Raw genomic sequence first — 21,004 nt, 5'->3', positions numbered from 1 at the left:
CTTAGGTGCCAATCAAGAAGAGGCACCTGCACCGCCTACTGATGCTGCCTCTTCCAGCGTGGTTTCACAGCGCAGAGGCGGTGTGCCTTCACAGCGGAATCAATTCACCCGCAAGTACGAGGCATAGTGGAAGGATGACCTTTCAATGTAAGTTTATTTTGATTTTAGTTTTTTTATTATTATAACCTAATTTATGAACAACTAATCAATATTTCATTAATTTAATTTATTTTCAAGTTCACAAAATTGAGGCCGCCCGAGTAATATCATCAGTGTTTAAATCGTCGATGGAGATTCCATTATTTCAATGGAGTCAGGTATCCAGACATCCTGAATGGATACCTTATATCGATGCATGGTTTGACAAATTTGAGGTTGATGGTAATTTATAATTTCCAACTTATTTTTAATAAATTTTTAATATAATTGTAAATAAATTATTATTTTTATTTTAAATAAATTATTTATACACAACAAAAATTCGAGTGGGACAGCGCGTTTGACAATGTTGTGAGGAGGGTGTGGGAAAATCACGCGGCAACTAGGTAACATCGAAAACAATACGATAATTTTTTTTTAAAATTTATGTTTTAAAATCTAATTTGTCACTATGAAAGTAGGTTGTGTGATTTTTGGTATGAAGCATAAAAAAAAGCAAAAAAAAAAACGCGAGAGATAATGGACTCTAAGGCTGGAACAACGTAGCGGTTTGGAGGGATTTCAAACCGCTATACATCCTAGGAGATATATGGCCGCAATATATTGAGCACGTGATGTTTGAGCAGTTCACACGAAGCTCACAGTCTAGTGCTGGCAACCGAAACCGGTAAATTCATGGTTCGGTGACAACGCACACTGACGACCCCGTTCCGTTTGATGCATATGCGAAATGAATGATAAGACTAATTTAAATGAAATATATCGTTAATTAATTTGTTGTTACTTAATTAATTTTTTTTTCTTACAGGCTACGTCTCTTGGACGTGAGCCGAGCCCAATGGAGTTGTTTGTAGAGACGCATGTGCGGAGTGATGACCGCTAAAAGGGGGTGCAACAGTTCATTGACAACCGCGCTCAACATTTTGTGGTATGTTCGTTCTACCATTTTATTTTGTAAGTTATTATTTTTATTGAATTGAATATAATGATTTCTTTTTTCATTTTCAGAAGACTTATAATAGCTGGTTGAGGGAGAGATATGGGGACAATCCTTCGACCCATCCAGATTTCGATCCAGATTTGTGGATGGAGGTAGGATCGTCTAATGGACCCGATAAAAATCGGGTGTGCGGGATCTCCAACACTACGACCGAGAACTTGCGGGCGACCCGTAGTGTGTCAACTGTTGGGAGCACCCAATCAGTATCGAGCACCCAATCTAAGGAGTTCGTGGCCTTGCAGCAACACATTGCTCATCTTACCAAAAAATACGAGCAACTATTAGCGACTTATGAACAACACACGGCTCATCTTATCGAGAAATACGAGCAACTCTCGGCGAATTATGAACAACTTTGCCAAATGGTCATGAACATGACATCACAGAGTGGTGATACATGTGCGCCCCATTTTTGGTCGTATGGTCCCAGGAACAACCAGTGTCGTCCTCCTGTTCCTCCAGCTCTGCCATTGTGCTGATTTAAATTTTTTTTTGGAAAAACATTCAATTTGTAATGAATATTATTTAACTTTATTTTTTTTATTTTTGATGTTTAATAAAATTTTATTTGCATAATTGGTTTTTTTACTATTAATTTAGATGATTTTATATTATTTATTCTAAGTAATTTTTTTTTTAAATTTAAAAATCCCCACTGATGGATTTGCAGACGGATAGCGTCCGTCGGCATTTTACCGAGAGATGAAAAATATTTACTGGAAATGTCACAATCACCGACGTCTTCATAGACGGATAGAGTCCATTGACATTTTACTGAGAGATGAAAAATATTTACTGAAAATGCCACAATCACCGACGTCTTCACATACGGATAGAGTTCGTCGACATTTTACCGAGAGCTGAAAAATATTACTGGATATGCCACTATCACCGACGAAATATATCCGTCGGTATATTTCCAGCGAGAATTTTTTTTGGCGTGCATTTTTCGTCTGTAAAACCTTCGGTAATATTTTTTTTTACCAACAGACTTAGCGATGAAATGTGGGATTACCGAAGAAAGACATGCCGACAGACACTTTTAATCGGTAAAAAATTTACCGACGAAGTCTGAATCTCATACTGACGGATTTGGTCCGTCGGTAAAACTGTGAAATCTTGTAGTGAGTTTGACACATAAAAATCCACTTGGCACAAATAATCTTTGATATATTATTGTTGATAGGATAAGATGGATAGATACATTATGAGAATAGTTTCCATCAAGAATTAATAGTAATTCAAAATGGGTCATAAGGCACCTTTTGTAACAATATAAAGGGGCTTGAAGTGAAGTTCTAGCATTCAAGTTATCGAGTAATGGCAAATATTCAAGGAGCCTTCCTCCTCCCTTTGGTAGTCGTTGCTGGCTTGTTAGCTAGCACTCACGGTGCAAAACCAAGCCGTTACTCAATGCCCTTCAATAGGACAAGTTTTCCAAAAGATTTCACGTTTGGAGCTGGCACTGCTGCTTATCAGGTACACAGCACACACACTTAGAGTCAGTGCAATGAACTTGTTGCTGCGTTTAATTGTACGGTGAACCTTGGGCATTTTCTTGCTTTCATATGCTTGTATTTACCCCTTACTTTTTCTGTGTTTCTAAGTCTGAAGGAGCTGCATATATTGATGGAAAGGGACCAAGTATTTGGGACACCTTCACCAAACAGCATCCAGGTCCATTTCTCTAAACTCGGCTTCTCGGCTTTTATATGCCATTTTCTTATCCATTTAATGGCATAGATTTCAAGATCGATAACGATCCTGCAATATGGTCACTTGAAGAATCGTTTTCTTCTGAAAAAATGAAAACAAAATTGTTTAGAAACAAATGTATATTGACCAAACCAAAATGTCAATGCAAGACAAAATTCATTTTGATTTAGGATTGATCACAAGACCAAAGAGAGAGAGAAAGAAATGGTCACAGAATTGTTCCTGGACAACAAAAAAATATATCCTCAGATCGACACTTTTGCATATAGCATCTTAATTCTATGATTTAAAGCCAAAGCACAAAACACTATTACTTGATTTTAATTGTACAAAACAGATATTTTTACAGTCACAATTTATCATGTCCCTCTGTTTTTCTTTCAACATCTCTCTCCTCGGGTTCGTGTGGTGCATGTTTTAAAACTTTACTTGGATGAAGCCTGGATTACAGGTGGAGAAGAATGACTTGCGTAGATTTATATTAATTTTATATATATTTTTTAAAAAATTAAAAAATTAATAGTTGGATTAAACCCGGGTCAAACTATAGTGAATCTTAATAATGTATGGGAGTGATATATTTTTTTTTTTATTATTATAAGCAAATGCTGTCAAAGGTGAGGTTTTGAACTCAAGATCTCTCCCCTTCGATATTGTACCATTAAGGTACAAGTCGCTGTTGATGGAAGGTGGTTTTCCATTAAAAAACAGAACCTTGTGACTTTTCAAGCAACAAGTACAAATGATTACGACAATGTTTTTGAGGTGACCATATTCATGTGTGCGTGAAAAATCTTCTTACTGTAGTGAGACAATTGATATCACTTGATTTGACCAATTAGTTAAACTATGTTAAATAATAACAACAATGATAGCTCTTTTACAAGCATAAAATCTAAATTTAAATAATTAAGCTTAATTAGTCAAAGTTTCAATGATTGAATGTCATTATTGAATATCCTTTGAAAGATTAATTTTTTATTATCATGAAATTTGGATTTTAGTTTGTATTTTTGGGTTGAACTTGGATTAAAAATAAAAATTATGATGTATCTGCAGAGAAAATTTGGGACCATAGCACAGGAAATGTAGCCATCGACTTTTATCATCGATATAAGGTATGGCCAGTCAATTTTCCACCATGTATATCTTCGTATCTTATAGCAAACTTGTACATATATATTCTAAAAAAAATCCGTTTTACTAATATTTAGTATAAAATGTCACAGGAGGACATACAATTGATGAAAAAAATTGGCTTGGACTCTTTTAGGTTCTCCATCTCTTGGTCAAGAGTGCTACCGAGTACGAAAATCACTCAAATCAATTTCTTCGGCATCACAATTATGTTCATATGATATTCATAATTGATTCTTCTTTCATTTTCAGAGGGAAAAATTAGTGGAGGAGTGAACCCTCTGGGTGTCAGATTCTACAACAATCTCATCAATGAGCTCTTAGCTAATGGTGATTATCCGATATCTACCTTGCGGTACTCCAAGCTCTACCATTGATTGCTTTTGGTTTCTGATTAATGTTTAATTATGCACAGGCATAACACCTTTTGTAACATTGTTTCACTGGGATCTTCCACAAGCACTTGACGATGAGTATTCCGGATTCCTAAGCTCCAAAGCTGTGTAAGATAACAATATAGGCGAATGTAATTTTAATCTAATTAGTATTGTCATAATGTTCAAAATCATATCACTTAATTAACTGGTAAAATTAATGTATTAGGGATGATTACCTTGGCTATGCGGAATTTTGCTTCAAAACATTTGGCGATCGAGTGAAGCACTGGTGCACATTTAATGAGCCATACTCGTTTAGCAACAATGGCTACAATGGCGGTACTTTCGCTCCAGGCCGTTGCTCTAACTTTGCCGGAAACTGCACGCTCGGTAACTCCGGTACCGAACCCTACATGGTAGCCCATAACTTGATTCTTGGACATGCAGCTGCTGTGAAATTGTACAGGGAGAAATATCAGGTTTGCGTGCATACCTGGAGCTGCGTGTAAGGAAATCCATAATTATTTCATAATAAATCATGATGCACTATAAATAAATTAAACAAAGCAAAAGTGAGACTTCTTGACAAAAAAAGGGGATGCCCATGCAAGAAAAGGCTGTGAACTTCAGGGGATATTACATTTTTAATTGCAGGTTTCTCAAAAGGGAAAAATTGGGATCACTATAGTGACAAACTGGTTTATACCAAAATCTCCAAAATCAGAGGAAGATATCAAAGCAGCCTATAGAGAACTTGATTTTCTGTTTGGTTGGTAAGTTCTTGACACTAATTTCCATCTCGCTAGTTAGTCTCTCCCTGTGATTTTTCGATGCCTGCTCATCATAACGTGCTCTTACCCTTTTTCTTAAAAATCCTAGGCGGTTGCATCACATTTTGGCTATCATGATAGCAACAGTTACACCTTAATTGTCACAAAACTGTGCAGGTTTGCGAATCCACTTACTTACGGAGATTATCCTGAGACCATGAAAGCTATAGTGGGACATCGACTACCCAAATTTACTAAAGAGGAATCTGCTTTGGTAAAAGGGTCAATAGATTTTCTTGGTGTGAATTACTACACTACAAATTATGCAGCAAACAATCCAGCTCCTAATAAAATCAACTTTAGTTACACTGGAGATTCCCAAACCATTCTCTCAAGTAAGCTAAAAAAATAAAATTTATTCTCATTTAATTGTTTTTCTTCTTTTAAGCCTTAATATATATAAATACACTCTAAAGGGTCATTTTAATTTTTTACCCCAGCTTCCAAGGGTGGACATCCTATCGGAACACCGGTACTTTCTTTCCCAATTCTATGCTTCATATGATCATAATTAATCTATCACCTTCCACTGAGCCCAAATGAAAGCAAAATGGGAAGGATTTTCTTCTATATATAAATGTTCCTATTTTTACACATTAATTAGTTTGTCCGAAAAGAACTGGGCGTAATTATTTGCTAAGGAAATTCTATGTTATTGTTTCACAGACAGCTTTGAATTGGCTATTCATCTATCCGAAGGGAATTTATGACCTTATGCTGTATGTAAGGGACAAGTACAAGAACCCTCCGGTTTACATTACTGAGAATGGTAATAATTAAGAGCAGTTGTGCATCTTTAATACTTTATGACAAGTGTCTATTATTATGGATTTTTTTCTTAATAATATCCAGAGCTGATATTTTGTTGAATCTTCCTTAATTTACAGGTCTTGCTGATGCAAATAATGCATCATTGCCAGTTAAAGAAGCTCTGAGAGATGGGCTAAGAATAAGATACTTAGCTAGCCATCTACAATAGCTTTCAAAAGCCATCAAGTGAGTCCTCATTCTCTGATAAATGTTATAGCTTTCTGTTTTCAAAAACATTAAAATAGATGATTAATTGCCGAACATCGAACAAAATAATTAGGTTGGAGTACACCAGGGAAGGTTTTATTTTAAAAAATTCAAAACAAATTAACTTTTTTTTTTCTTTTGAAAAATTCTGGAAAGAGAAGTCACAATTTACACCAAAATAACCCTTAGGCACTAGCATTGATGTTGAAGAAGAGTAGTCATGGTTTTCTTTTTGGTGCAGGGAGGGAGCTAATGTGAAGGGATACTATCAATGGGCATTTTGGGACGATTTTGAATGGGATGCTGGATATACCGTCCGTTTTGGCATGATTTATATTGATTTCAAGAACAATTTAAAGAGATATATGAAATACTCGGCTTATTGGTTCAAGATGTTCCTCCTACACTAAGTTGTTGAGGTTGAGTTGGTTAGCCCTAGCTCGGTCATCTTAATTTGTCGCTTTATGAGTGATTAGAGAAGTTTAGACAAGGAGAATCTTCCGTACAATATGAGAACGATATCTGTCACTCGTCTCTTGTGTTTTCTTGTAATAATTCCCATGTTTTTTCTATGGCGTGGCTTGTTCAATAAAGAAAGAGAAGTCATCCTTCTGTCTTTTACAACATGTGAGAAATCCTATATTTCCATTTGCTTTATAAACTTCTCAATTTGAATGTTTTTAGGAAAAATCTGAACAGAAAAGAATTCTACTGCGAACAGACTTTTCTTTGTGCCTAAACATCAATTATTGGTGGCAAACTATGCCTAATCTCGATTGATGATGTACTTAAAAGGGCCCCCAAACTCATGTACACCCTTGCTTCCTGCATTTATCTGCTTCGAATGATTTTACTAGTGAACAACAAGATTTCCATATAAACAAGGATAGGCCATTTCCCTCGAAGGATTTTGTATACTACTTTATAAACCCTAAATCTGTTTAAGAGTTATTCCTCTCAAGCCCATCCTAAATTTGTCAGGGCATGCTTTAATTAGGGTCTGGATAGCTGGGAACCGAAATACCGAAGGTCTTGAGAGCATTATCTTTCAACATCGTTCTTAATTTGTCAGGGCATGCTTTAATTAGGGTAATAGCCCACGCTATTATGTTCGGAGAATCGTGCCTAGGTCCACAAAAGGACGGGCTAATTAGGAAGCCTTTATTTTCGTACACTGTGGACTTTGCTAATTTTTCTCCAAAGGAGTGATTATTAATGAATCGCGTTTGCGTGTGTGAAAAACCTGGCCTCAACTGGAGGAATGTGTTGTAATTCATAGGTGGATGAGCCTTGTGTCTAAATCTAATATTTTTAGGTTAGTCATGAGTTCAAGTGGATGGGAGATTGATAAACTGTTAAATTTATTGTTTTTGTTCTTAGTTTAGTGTTAAACCTAATTGGTTTATAAAACATTATAGGTCCATGTTTGTGATATTTGTTTCCCTGTATCTATAGATATATAAAAACTCTCGTAGTAGCTTATCAAATTTTTATTTTATTAATGATGTGTAAGGGATATTTATTTTTCATTAATATCGTGTAAGAGATATTTATTTTTCATTAATACCATTAGGAGAAAATGACTCTACAACTCCTTCACTCTATCAAAATAATAAGATTGAGGGATTAAAAATACCTCATGAATCACCCAAGTAAAGGGTTCATAATTTCTATTCTCTAAATATTTGTACTTTTATTCTTAGAGCATTTACCATACAAAAACAAGAATAAACATGGTTGTTCTTAAAACTTAAAGCTCATTCTAGCATTTAATATAATGTTTTACTAAAAGTTACTGATTTTATCATCGGAAGGTACCTAAACCCCATAAAAAAGACTATTTTACAGGTGTTAAGCTTTCAACCACAAATCATCTACTTCGTGAGCTTTGAAGAAGAGAATATAGACGTGAACTTGTGATTAACTACTATTCAAACACCAAATAACCTCAATCTAGAGCATATAGAATTTTGGAACATCATCATTTAGTGCCGTCTATGAGAAATTTGATAAGAGCCATTAATTGCTCTTCTATAATTGCTTTATTGACATCCCTAATTATCATCAATGATAAATAATCAAGACACTCCTGAAATAGGATGTGTAACAGACCTTCTTGCCACAACAGACACTTCTATCCAACCAATCTTTAAACAACTTATCAACTAAGTGCAACTCTTCTCCCAAGCTGTGTTGGTAGCTCGAGAGTCAAATCAGACTTTGTCATCTCAACAAATATTGGTATCTGCAACAATACCCTTCTTTACAGCTCCACAACAGCAAGTTGCACCTAGCGCTCACAAACAATTGTACAATCTAGAGGAGTTTGGGCAGAATAATATGCTGGGGGTTTTTCAACATTAACGGTCACCAAACCGTTCTAGATGGCATTTGTGTTAATACAATACACATGCACATAGTGAGTATTCTAGAGTCTTATTTGGCCATCATAGGATGGGGTCTAGCCATTGATCTCGTCGTTCCATGCCAAAAACCTCAAGCTCCCTAGAACTTTATAGATATAAGAGTGGAAAGCAGTCTGTAAGGAAATATATGCATCAAGATTGTTAAATAATATTTATGTAGTCTTATTTGTTAAGGGTAGAATAGTATTTTCAGTTTAATCTATATATACTTTCTTTGTATTTAGGTTAACACTAAGCACTCATAATAATAAACAGATCATTAAGAATTCTAGCCTACTTTTTGTGTTTGATCTTAATTATTTTAACAAAGATGTCTACACCCCTATCAAATTCGAGATTATCCAATGTTGTGCACTCGTGTCATTTTAGTCGTTAAGTCTTCTAAGATGGCAACATTGAATTTTCATGTTGCACATGCTCCACTAGCTCATTCACATTCATCATGGTAATCTATGCCTAGTTTGCATGACTTTAATAAACTAGTTATTAAAGCCGAAAAGCATGCTAAAACATATATTATTATATTTGTTGTTACTCATTTTTGGACCCCACGTGCTGGAGACGGTGTATACCTCTTTTGAACCGAGTGGAGGAGTGTAACTCATGTTTGGTGCAAGATTGACAAAAGCAGAGAAGGAAGAAATGTTTGTCGAACCCTGTTTGAGCTGTTTTCTACCCTCTTTATCCTTCCCCTTTGCTGCCAAAATCGTCAGGTTTTTTAGAGTGACTAGGAGTCTTCATAATGCTAAATTCGTTCCTTCTTTATCTTGTTTTTAAGGTTGGATAAATCCCTTAGAATTTGCACTAAAAAAACTAATTCTACTGCTGTCGCAATTTTTTGTTCCAACTTAGGCTCTGATTCTGACTTGGTTTCGTACGATATCTGACCATCCTAGCTATATTCTGTCACTCATGACATGTTTAAGAATTGACCTACACTTTTATTGGGTCCTAGGCTCACTGTTCTTATGGCAGACTCTCAGTCAGATTTGGATACTCGGCATTGTCAATTTCCTGAATCAGATCAGGAAACCCTTTTTGACCAACCACATTGCGGCCAGATTCTGTTCTACAAAATGAATTTATCTTACTTTGAACTCTTCATGAAAGTTGTAGACCTGTATGCATAGATGAATTTAGGTTTTCGAATCTTCTGATTTCAATGCCAGAAGCTTAAGATATTCCCATGAGAATATCTAATGAGAAAGTAGAGATTTCTGCCACGAGAAGGATTCTGACTTGAGTTTTGCACTAAAGACTCTACTTCCATCATAATTTTGTTGTTCACTGTCCTTAGGTCAGATCCTCAGTCAGATTTGGGATGCTCAACATTGGCAGTTTCCGAATCAGATCAGGAAATCCTTTTGACCAACCAGGTTGCGGCTAGATTATGCTCTTTAAAACAAATGTATCTCATTTTAGATCCTTCATGATAGTTGTAGTTCTACAAGTGTAGATGAATTTGGGTTTTTGAATCGCTTGGTTTCGATAACAGAAGCTTAAGATATTTCCTTTTGAAATCTAACGTGAAAGTACAGAATCCTGCTGTAAGAAGGTTTCCAACCGAGTTTGGTTTCAATTATGTTCTTCAAAATGAATTTATCTCACTTTGAACCCTTCATGAAAGTTGCAGACCTGTACGCGTAGATGAATTTAGGTTTTTGAATTTCCTGATTTGGATATCAGAAGCGTAAGATATTCCTATGTGAATATCTAATGAGAAAGTAGATAATTCTGCCGCGAGAAGGATCCTGACCCGAGTTTTGCACTAAAGACTCTATTTCCATCACAATTTTGTTGTTCGCTGTTCTTAGGTCATACTCTCAGTCATATCAGGATGCTTGGCGTTGTCAGTTTCTGAATCAGATCAGGAGAACCTTTTTGACTAACCAGATTGCAGCCAGATTCTGTTCTTTAAAACAATTTTATCTCATTTCGAATCTTTTATCAAATTTGTAGTCCTGAATGCGTAGATGAATTTGAGCTTTTGAATCGCTTGATTTCGATATCAGAAGCTCAAGATATTCCCTTTCGAATATCTAGTGTGAAAGTAGGGAATCCTGCCGTGAGAAGGATTTTTGCCCGAGTTTGCAGGGACACAATTGCAAGATGCTTAAAGTTTGAAGACCAATTGCAAGCCAATTTGGACCAAGGATTAAATGGAAAAGGTGCTAAAATAAAGGAGTTGATTGAAGATAAAGTTAGAAGAAATTTTCCGGATGAAGAAATTAAAGAACGAGGATTAGATCAGAAAAGGAAAATAAGGGAGTTGATCACGTTGCTGTCATTTTTAAACAAGACACCGCCGTATTACCCTTTGTTTTGACACAAACCGCACAACCCCTTCATAAAAATATAATTAACATAACACCGTCCATTTGCATTGTGAGAACAGTGCCTCCCCATCTGCAATTCTTTTCTTTTCTCTGCACAGCTATCCTGGTTGTTTTCTTTCCTTTTATCTGTAACTTCCTGCTGGTTTCCATGATTCTCTCGCTTGATTTTGGAGCTGCAGATCACGTATTTTTTAGTTTCAATCCAAAGGATACAGTAGCTTTTGTGCCTCCTCTGTGCCAGCTGCAAAATGACACGGAGAGAAAAACCTCACCATCATCTAATGGTTGGGATTTTATCCCTAACATGGATGGCTGGGATGAGGTGTTAATGTGGAAAGTAATGACTGATAATCACAGAATCAGAACCAAAATATTTTAGTTTCCTATTGTTGCTTTATTTGATCACCCGGGATTACATCCTAGAATTAATGTAATATTCGTTTCGTAATAAGAGCTGTGATTAGGCTATATAAACCTCCTCTGCTAGGAGGAAGAAAAAAAGAGCAGGAAAGGGAGAGAGCAGAAAAACAAAAAAAGAGATCGCGAGAGGAGAGAATAACACATATAAGAGGGAAACAAAGGGTTTCTTTCTTTGATACTTTCGTCACTGTGAAAGAAAAGAAAAGGAAAACAGAAAGGAAGGAGGCGGAGAGTAGAAAGTAGAGAAAACAAATGGAAAAGATTAAGTTTTCTTAAGATTATCAAAAGCCAAAACCACCAGGGATTGCCTTTTGGTCTCTGCTCCATTCCCTACAATAAGATCTGCAGAACAAAGGAGAGGGAAAGAAGAGAAAACCGAAGCTAAAACTAGTAGAGAAAAAGGGACGAAGACACAGAGCTAAACGTAGGAGACAGACACAAACAGAGAACAAAGGGAAAAGGGCTGGAACAGACGAACACGGATAGACCAGCCAGCACGCATTCAACATCGCTACAACTCCTTCGTCTTTCTCCAGGTTTGTTATTCAGTTTCTGCATGCATTTCTTAGTTGCATCTGTTACTGTTCAAGTGAAATTTAATTCACTTGAACAGTGACCAACCAAGGCACGCGTGAGGAAACTCACGCATGCCTTTGTGCCCAGCCAGGTCACTGGTTTGGGCCAGTGACCCGGCTAGGCCTGCTGGGTTCAGCCCAGCCACATGGACCGAGCTGGACCGAGCCCAAAAAAAAAACGAGTAATATCGTTGTTTTTTTTCGTGTATTTATTTCGTGGTTTTCTTGTATTTTTATATTGTAAAAATACAAATCTCGTATTTAGAATACCCGGTTTTTGATGCAATGTGACAAATACACACACACACACACACACACACACACACACACACACACACACACACACACATATATATATATATATATATATATATATATATAATGTTTTCAAACATATTTTGAATTTCTTTTTTGTTTACAAAAACAAATATTTGAAGTTAAAAAAAAAAGTGTTTTAGCATGGATTTCTTAAACACAAAAAATATTTTCTTGCATTTTTGGTTTTTACAACATGTTTGTAAATTCCAAAGGGTGTTGGCCAATATTCCAAAAAAATACAAAAATCTTATTTTGGGGGGAATTCATCTATTATTCACCGTTAATGTTTGGATAAAGAAATCCCAAAGGGAAGAATATCCAAAATATTATTGGGAATAACTTGTTATTATTCACTGTTAATATTTGGATAAAGAAACCCTAAGTGGTAAATATCGAAAATAATTTTCTAGGAATAATAAGTCATCACACATCCTTGAAAGAAGCCTTGATTATAATTGAGGACATTTCAATTTTTAACTCCATGGTTTACGAGCCGTGAGAGTATGAAACACTAAGGCAAAAATAAGCTTTTAAAGCGCCCTCAATTTCCTTAGATTTCTAAATTTTTGTCCCTCCTCCTTGCGATTTACGAGTCGCAAACTCTTGAAATACAAAGGGAAAAATGAGCTTTTAAAGCACATGGAATATCCTTGGATTTCTATCTTAATAAATTTAGTTTGAATCAAACACAGATTTCAAGAGATCTGCATTGGTTCTCTTTGGCACTTTGTAGACATATCTAAAGGTATGATCCATATTGGCCAAGGATTCTTGCTTTTAGACTTTGAACCCAAATCCATTCATCATAGCAAACCTATCCTAGGAAAACTAATTAAGAGAACACCAGCACCATAGCAATTATAAGGAAAACTAAACACCAAGCAGCTTACCTTAGGTACGGCGTACTAGGGGTGCTAATACCTTCCCTTTACGCAACCAGTCCCTTGCATTAGAATCTCTGAAAGACCAGTTAGGGTTCCTAGTGACCATAATACTAGGTGGCGACTCCCTTATTCACAAAACAAAGACCCCAAAATCAATCCCCGCTCATGGGGAGGGTCGCCGTGACGTCGAGCTCTCACGAGGGTGCTACAGGATGACGACTCCACTTGGGAGCCTTGGACTAGGCTTGGTAATTTTTTTTGTTGATGTTATGTTTTTACTATGAATGATACTTTGTTTAAAAGCTTTAGCATGCATCTTTACATCCTATGATACATGGTATATTGGATATGGGTAAGACCTTATGGCATCCTATCATGCATCACTTTATTTTTTTTTTGAGGGCACACATTAAACTTTAAGTTAAGTGGGGGACTAACAGCTTGCCTTATGACTTAAGTCAAAGTTTAAGTTTGTGTAAACCCCAACTCTTTGCTGAGTGTTTAGACTGGCAGTGATTGATACATGTACCATCCCACTATCTGCTGAGCTCCCATATTGCCTTTACGAGGGTGATCACTGGGACAACAAGAGACCCTCTTTAGAGACCAAGTAGTAAACCTACCCTATGTCTCATATAAAGGAACTAGAACCTATCCTTAGGGTGCATGCTCCATAATATCTTTTGCATCAAAACAAGTCTAACCCCAAGGCATCTTGAATTGCAGGACTTGTGAATGAAATGGCCACAATTGCTAAATTTTCCATCATAGAATATGAGAAAAATTCTGAACTGTCACAATTGACTGAAAGAAATTGCCTTAGAAGTGATGCTAAGAAGCTATAACCAATCAAGAACCTGAATTGTATTATGAATGAGGTGAACAAGTTAACGGCTCACTTTCAGAATGTGGATAAGGATGCATTTTTTTAGAAAATACGGATGCCTGGTGGAGATTGCAAAGGTAGAAGTTTTAAGCCCAGCTGTGCGAGCTCTAGTTCACTTTTGGGATCCAGACTACCGATGTTTTTCTTTTGGGAGCATAGACCTATGTCCCACTATGGAGGAATATGGGATGTTGACTGAGTTTCCAAACCCTATGTATAGGATTTATTTTCCTATGAGATCGGATAAGATCATTCCCGAACTGTTAAAGCTGCTCAAAATCTCCAACTTGGAAAAGTTTTTGGAAAAGAATGCTATCGGTCTGAAATGGAAGATGCTAGAAATTGAACTGGAAAAGAAGTCAGGATCAGAAAAGGAGAGATTGATTGCCTTGGGCATATTTGGCCTTGTGTTGTTCCCAAGCCAAACAAGAGTGGTAAGCCTGGATGCCGCTACTACTTATATAGAATATGAGAACACACAAGTCAATCTGGTGGCTGCTATTTTAGTTGAAACCATCTTGACACTTAACCACTGTAGGAGGACTAGAAAAGGAGCAATGAGATGTTGCACGCAATTGTTATATATCTGGATGGTTAGCCATATTGAAATGAAAAAAGCCTGTCTTTAATATTTTTTGGTGGTTCAACCAAAGACCATTGAGGATAGTGGAAGAAGAAGAATGGGGAGATTTAGACAACCAAGGCTGGGTAGACAAACTAGAAGGTTTACCTAGTAGTGATTTCAAGTGGAGGGCTCCATGGGTCACAACAGTGAATGTCCTAATGAGTTGTGGGCAAAGACGTTGGGTGCCATTGGTAGGGGTTATAGGTTACGTGAGTTATGCTCCTGCCCTGGTGGTAAGGCAACTTGGGGGCATGCGGTTTATTCCAAGGACTATGGGAATTGCTCAATTCTTTGGTTTGTTCAAAGATCTCATCGCATAAAAAGTTTTGGAGATCATCAAACAAGATTGAAAGCATCTGGTTTTGGTTGAGATGGAAGGTTTGAGGGATCCAATGCAAGTGAAGGATATGCAAGACGGAGAGACTTAGCTGCTTCAGCCATGCCTTGTGTAGAGGTCAAATCTCCCCAAATTGTAGAAGATCCTATTAAGAGGAAAAGGGTCAACAATGAAGAGGAGTTGAGAAGACAAGTGGAAAAACTTCAGATAGAGTTGAGCAAAAGCAGAAAAGACAAGGCAATGTTGCAAGAAATGATGCTGGAAGGGGATAAAAGAAGAGCCTTTCTAGATGAGCAAATACAATCTAGAGATGCGAGAATAATAAAGCTTGAGTTAAAGCTGGGTGAGGAGAAGATTGCTAGGGAAGAAAATGAGAAGGAGCTAGAAGGAACGAGCTTGGATTGGATGCAAAGTTGCTCTGAACTTGAAGCATTGAAGATTGACTTTGAAGAGTGCCAAGGAAGCGCAGAGTATTACCAAAAGAAATTTGCACAAGTCCATTTTGAGTTGATGGATAAAATTGGGAAGTATGAGGACTTGAACAAGAAATATGTGGAGTTGGAAAGCCGTTTGATGGGGTTTGCAAAAGAGGAAAGTAAAAGAAAAGGTTTTGAGGCTGTTGAAGCAGAGTTAGCAGTTAAGAAGAATGAGATAAAAGTTCTGAGGATAAAGCTTGACAAGGAACGCGAAAAGGTGAAGTATTTGGACGAGAAGCTAGCAGCAATGGAAAAACACAAGGATCAAATTGACACCAACAATACTGCTTTGAACAAAACCAATATGTTGCTCATAGAAAAGATGACTAAAACAGATGAGCAAATGGATGAAGCTGCCGCACATGCTTGGATTGTTAGAATCAATTTGTGAAATGTAGGAGGGGACATCATTCGTTATCGCCGAAGTCTAGCAGAAACCGATGCCTTTCTTGTGAAAATTGAGAACCGCGGCTTTGCCTTCTTACCTTTGGCCAGAGAGGTGGTAGAGGAAGTAGATTAATATTTTGTATTTCCTCTATATTTCTAAAATGTAATGAACTTATCAAGCATTAATGAAAAGGGCGTTGACCCATCTTTTATGCAAAATCTGTCTCTTGGTGAAAATGATTCAAGCAAACAACTCGAAAAGCAGCACTCCTAGCAAAGCAATGTGATAAGACAACCTATGTTTTATGATGTGGTGGCTATTTTTTGTTCATGAAAAGGCTGCATCCATACCCAATATACAAAGCATTCTTATCACAATCATGCATTATGTCATGCATTTTCTCATACATTTATGCACATATTCTCTAGACTGATAAACATAGGTCCCCCTTCTAGAATCCATAACACTCGACAAAGGAAAAGGATGGAAAACGAAGAAAGATCACAACTAGAAGCTCCGTACCAAAGAGAGCTTGAAGGAGTTCGAAATGATATGGCGCACTTGACCAGTTTGCTCGAGCAAATGTTGAGAGCCAGAGATGGAGAGGCAACGTCTACTCAACCTGATGAAGCACCACCTGCAGCTCAAATCCCTGTTGCACCTCAGAATACGGGGGCAAATACACCAAATAAGCAGCATCCTGATCCCACTCGGCCCATCCAAATCCCTATTATAATGGATTTAACAACCGAGGATCCACAAGACGTCAGATTCTTTGATCATGTAGGGTATGATAAGTGGACTGCACTAGAATAGAGGTTAAGGGCAGTTGAAGGAAATGATTTATTTGACCCAGTTAGGGCTGCTGAAGTATGTTTGGTGCCTAACATCGTAATTCCAAAGAAGTTCAGGGTGCCAGAGTTTGTTAAGTATACCAGGATGGAATGCCCAAAGGCCCATCTTCGTTCCTACTATAACAAGATGGCAGAAGTTATCCACGATGATACATTGTTAATTTACTTCTTCCAGGATAGTCTGACAGGATCGACCCTCAGCTGGTATATGAGGCTGGACAATGCTATGATCAAGAAATGGACGGACCTGGTAGACGCTTTCTTAAAGCAACACAAGTTCAATATTGAGATTGCTCCTGATAGGACCAGTCTGATTACCATGGAGAAAGGAACTCAAGAGTTTGTGAGGGCTTATGCTCAAAGGTGGCGAGACCAAGCTATCAATGTACAACCTCCACTAATAGAGACGGAGATGGTGACACTGTTTGCCAATACTTTTAGGGCTCCATACTATGAACACCTTATGGGTAGCTCAGCCCAGCATTTCTATGATGTTATGAGAATTGCTGAGAGGATTGAACAAGGAATCCGAAGTGGGAGAATTGCGGAACCTATAGAGAAGAGGAGTTTCGTTGGGAAAAGGAAAGAAAATGAGGTGAATAACCTAGAAGGTGGATAAAAAGGGAAAAGCAAAAACTACCAAAACTACCAAACACCTACCTCCCAAGTCACCAATATCAACTTTTCCAAACCCTCTATCCCAAACTAACCCAATCAAATAAAATTCCCAGCAAATAACCAAAGAAATTACCAAAGTAGAGACAACCGACAACCAGAAGAACAATTACCACCTTTACCAATAACCTTAAAAGAGTTGTATGCTAAGTTGTTGAGTATTGGACAGATAGCTCCCCTACCAATACCACCTATACAACCTCCTTTCCCTACCTGGTACAACCCCGAGGTGACTTATGAATACCATGCTCGTAACGCGGATCATAGCATCGAGGTTTGCTTTGCTTTTAAGAAGAAGGTGTTGCAACTGATCAAAGTTGGATAGGTCACTTTTGAGGATTCACCTAATGTGAATTCAAACCTTTTACCCAAATATGTTGTACGTGGTAGTGGAGTGAATACTATAGAGGTCGGTAGCAAAGAAAAGGTGCTAAGAGTGACCATGGCAAGGCTGTACGAGATGTTGGTACAATCTGGACATTTGGAGAAACCATCTAAACGTTGCATGAGGGAAGGTGATTTTTTCCCATTCCATAAAAAGAGAGGGCATCGCATTGATGAGTGTATTAAGTTTCATCAAAAGGTTACGAGAATGCTGACTCTAGGAGAGCTAAGGATTGAGGTTGTGAAGGATAATAGAGAGATAAAGATGATAGAGAATTTGGAGAAGTGTAGGGTCCAATCAACGACTAATGGGCTCTCGAAGTTGGTATTGACTAAGCCCTCATATGCAAACAAAGTAGACTATAGAGCGATGCCTGGAGATTATGGTTATACCTCAAATATGGAAACTCCCTTGCCGTTGTTCCATACTGAGATAAATGGACTAACCCAGAGTGGTCGTTGTTTCACGTATGAGGAGTTAGAGAAATAAAGAAAAGCTAAGGGCAAAGAGGCAATGAACTTTGATAAAGAGCTTGAGGTAAATAAAATTGTGACTGAGGAAGAGATAAATGAGTTTTTGAAATTGATGAAGCATGGTGAGTACTGTATAGTGGATCAGTTGAAGAAGACCCCTGCCAAGATCTCCATCATGTCATTAATACTCAGCTTCGAGCTGCATCGCGATGCTTTGCAAAAGGTACTGAATGAGGCTTACATACCCTAAGATATTGAATAGAAGACTATGGAACATCTAGTAGGGAGGATCCATGCTGCCAATTACTTGTATTTCACGGAAGATGAGCTGGATGCTGAACGAATGGGACATAACAAGCCCCTGTATGTCACGGTCCGATGCAAAGATTGTCTCATCGGTAAAGTTCTCATTGACAACGGCTCAGCCCTTAATGTGTTACCAAGGCATATGCTGGATGAAATGTTGGTAGATCCCTCACACATGCAGCCTAATATGATGACAGCTAGAGCGTACGATGACTCGTCATGGCAAGTGATAGGGAGAATTGAGGTCGAACTAGTTGTGGGTCCACAAGTCTTCCTAGTAACCTTTCAAGTGATGGATACCTTTCCTATAGTATGTTGCTAGGAAGGCCATGGATACATTCTGCGGGAGCTGTCACCTCCTCGTTGCATCAATGTTTGAAGTATATTGCCAATGGTGTTTTGGTTACTATTAAGGCCGAGGAGACTATATCAATGGTAAGAAATGTGGCGGTTCCATTCATTGAAGCTGAAGATTGTAGGGATGGAAATCTTCATGCATTTGAGGTTATGAATACCGAGTGGGTGCCCGAGAACACTATGGTGAGGAAACCAGAAATCTCGGAGGCCATCAAAATGGTCCCTAAAAGCTTTTTGAAGCACAAGACTCCTTTCCCTTATGACGTCGAGAAAGGAAAACTTGAATGGGTTGATATAATAAGCTGAAAGTTGCAGAACAGAGGTTTGGGCTTGGATATAAGCCTAAGAAAAAGGATTACAAGTAAGCTGCTGGTGCAAGAAGGGAGAAGAAATTGGCTAGGATTGAAGGAAGGAAGCCTGAAAAAGAAAACTTAGCCATCCCTCAAATCAAGATTTCATTCCCAAAGGCCGCATATGTGATGCAACCTGATAAGGGAAATGGAAACCTTCTTCAGAAGTTTTCTTCAATGAACATAAACACTCTGGAGGAAGATCAAGTCGAGGACATTGCTGAGAAGATTGAATCCGGAAGAAGGGATGAAGAGCTGCCGCAATTAACCATCTACACTGTGGAAGAAGTTGCCGCCAGGACTTTCGTTCGAAAGCTAGCCGAAGGAGAGAAGTTCCAGAATTGGGAGACCCAAGAAGCTCAATTGGTGTTCAAAATGTAATCAACAATGATTGTTGGATTATAACAGTTTGCCTTTTTCCATTTTGTTTTGTTTTTATTTATTGACAATCGAGGCTCAAGATGTCAATTGGATTTTATCTTTGTTCTTGAGCCAATCTTTTCCTTTTAATGAGATCATGCATTTCCAAAATTCATTTTGATGTCTTACTGTGCATTTGCACATCACTTCCCGCTTTCAGGAACCCTAAAAGCGGATCTTCCACAACGACACCTTCACTTTACATTGAGAATGAATGGCCAAACTTTAAAGAACACATAATAGTTGTAGAAGAGAAAGAATGGGAGGAAAATAACATTAGGAAATTCACAAAATTAATAGACCAGCACGAACAAGCTTGGAGGCCCGCTAAAGAGGAGCTTGAAACCATAAATGTGGGTAATGAGGAAATCAAGAGAGAGTTGAAGATAGGGACTTTGATCACCCCTAAAGAGAAAGAAGAGTTGACTGCACTGCTCCGAGATTACATAGATGTCTTTGCCTAGTCCTATGAGGATATGCCTGGTTTGGATACAAATATCGTAGTACATAGGATACCACTGGTGGAAGGATGCAAGCCGATTAAGCAGAAGTTGAGGACAACTCATCCGGAGGTCTTAATCAAAGTAAAGGCAGAAATCGAAAAACAATGGAACACTGGTTTTTTGGAAGTAGTCAAGTATCCACAATGGGTGTCAAACATAGTGGTGGTACCCAAAAAGGAAGGTAAAATCAGAGTTTGTGTGGACTTTAGGGACTTAAACCGGGCTAGCCCTAAAGATAATTTTCCTTTACCACACATAGATATGTTAGTTGATAATGCAACACGCAGCTCTACATATTCCTTTATGGATGGATTTTCGGGCTATAATCAGATAAAAATGGCGCAAGAGGATAAGGAGAAGACAACCTTTGTAACACCATGGGGAACCTTTTGCTACAAAGTCATGCCATTTGGTTTAAAGAATGTCGGGCCACCTACCACTGGGCTATGATGACTTTTTTTCATGACATGATGCACAAAGAGATTGAAGTATACATGGATGACATGATTTCTAAATCTAGAGAGGGAGAGAATCATGTCCAAATATTGAAGAAATTGTTTGAAAGACTAAGGAAATATAAGTTGAGGCTTAACCCAGCGAAGTGTTCATTCGGGGTGAAATCAGGGAAGTTGTTGGGATTTGTGGTGAGTGACAAAGGGATAGAAGTGGATCTCGACAAAGTCAAGGCTATTCAATGTATGCCACCTCCTAAGACTGAGAGGGATGTGAAAGGTTTCTTAAGAAGGTTAAATTACATCGCTCAGTTTATATCCC

General features: G+C 37.8%; 1 protein-coding gene across 2 annotated transcripts in view; it reads left to right on the top strand.

The window, feature by feature from the left end:
• The first annotated feature begins 2,416 nt into the window (after positions 1-2,416).
• The window catches only part of LOC18094967 (vicianin hydrolase), a 66,747-nt gene continuing 48,159 nt past the window's right edge, over positions 2,417-21,004 (top strand). Inside the window, exons 1-13 of one of the 2 annotated variants that reach the window (XM_006369379.3) lie at positions 2,417-2,638; positions 2,767-2,836; positions 3,935-3,993; positions 4,105-4,180; positions 4,265-4,342; positions 4,428-4,515; positions 4,616-4,868; positions 5,044-5,162; positions 5,337-5,554; positions 5,660-5,691; positions 5,886-5,988; positions 6,107-6,215; positions 6,478-6,860. In XM_006369379.3, coding sequence (XP_006369441.2) covers positions 2,480-2,638; positions 2,767-2,836; positions 3,935-3,993; positions 4,105-4,180; positions 4,265-4,342; positions 4,428-4,515; positions 4,616-4,868; positions 5,044-5,162; positions 5,337-5,554; positions 5,660-5,691; positions 5,886-5,988; positions 6,107-6,198 — 1,347 coding nt within the window. In that variant the 5' untranslated portion in view covers positions 2,417-2,479 and the 3' untranslated portion in view covers positions 6,199-6,215; positions 6,478-6,860. Of the gene's footprint in view, positions 2,639-2,766; positions 2,837-3,934; positions 3,994-4,104; positions 4,181-4,264; positions 4,343-4,427; positions 4,516-4,615; positions 4,869-5,043; positions 5,163-5,336; positions 5,555-5,659; positions 5,692-5,885; positions 5,989-6,106; positions 6,216-6,477; positions 6,861-21,004 lie in introns of those variants that run through there. The other variant, XM_052447630.1, reaches the window with a different exon arrangement.

Source organism: Populus trichocarpa, chromosome 1 (genome assembly GCF_000002775.5).
Source record: "Populus trichocarpa isolate Nisqually-1 chromosome 1, P.trichocarpa_v4.1, whole genome shotgun sequence".
NCBI classification, from domain to species: domain Eukaryota; kingdom Viridiplantae; phylum Streptophyta; class Magnoliopsida; order Malpighiales; family Salicaceae; genus Populus; species Populus trichocarpa.
Note: the sequence above shows the minus strand (reverse complement) of the source record. Positions and strands in the feature narration are given on the sequence as shown.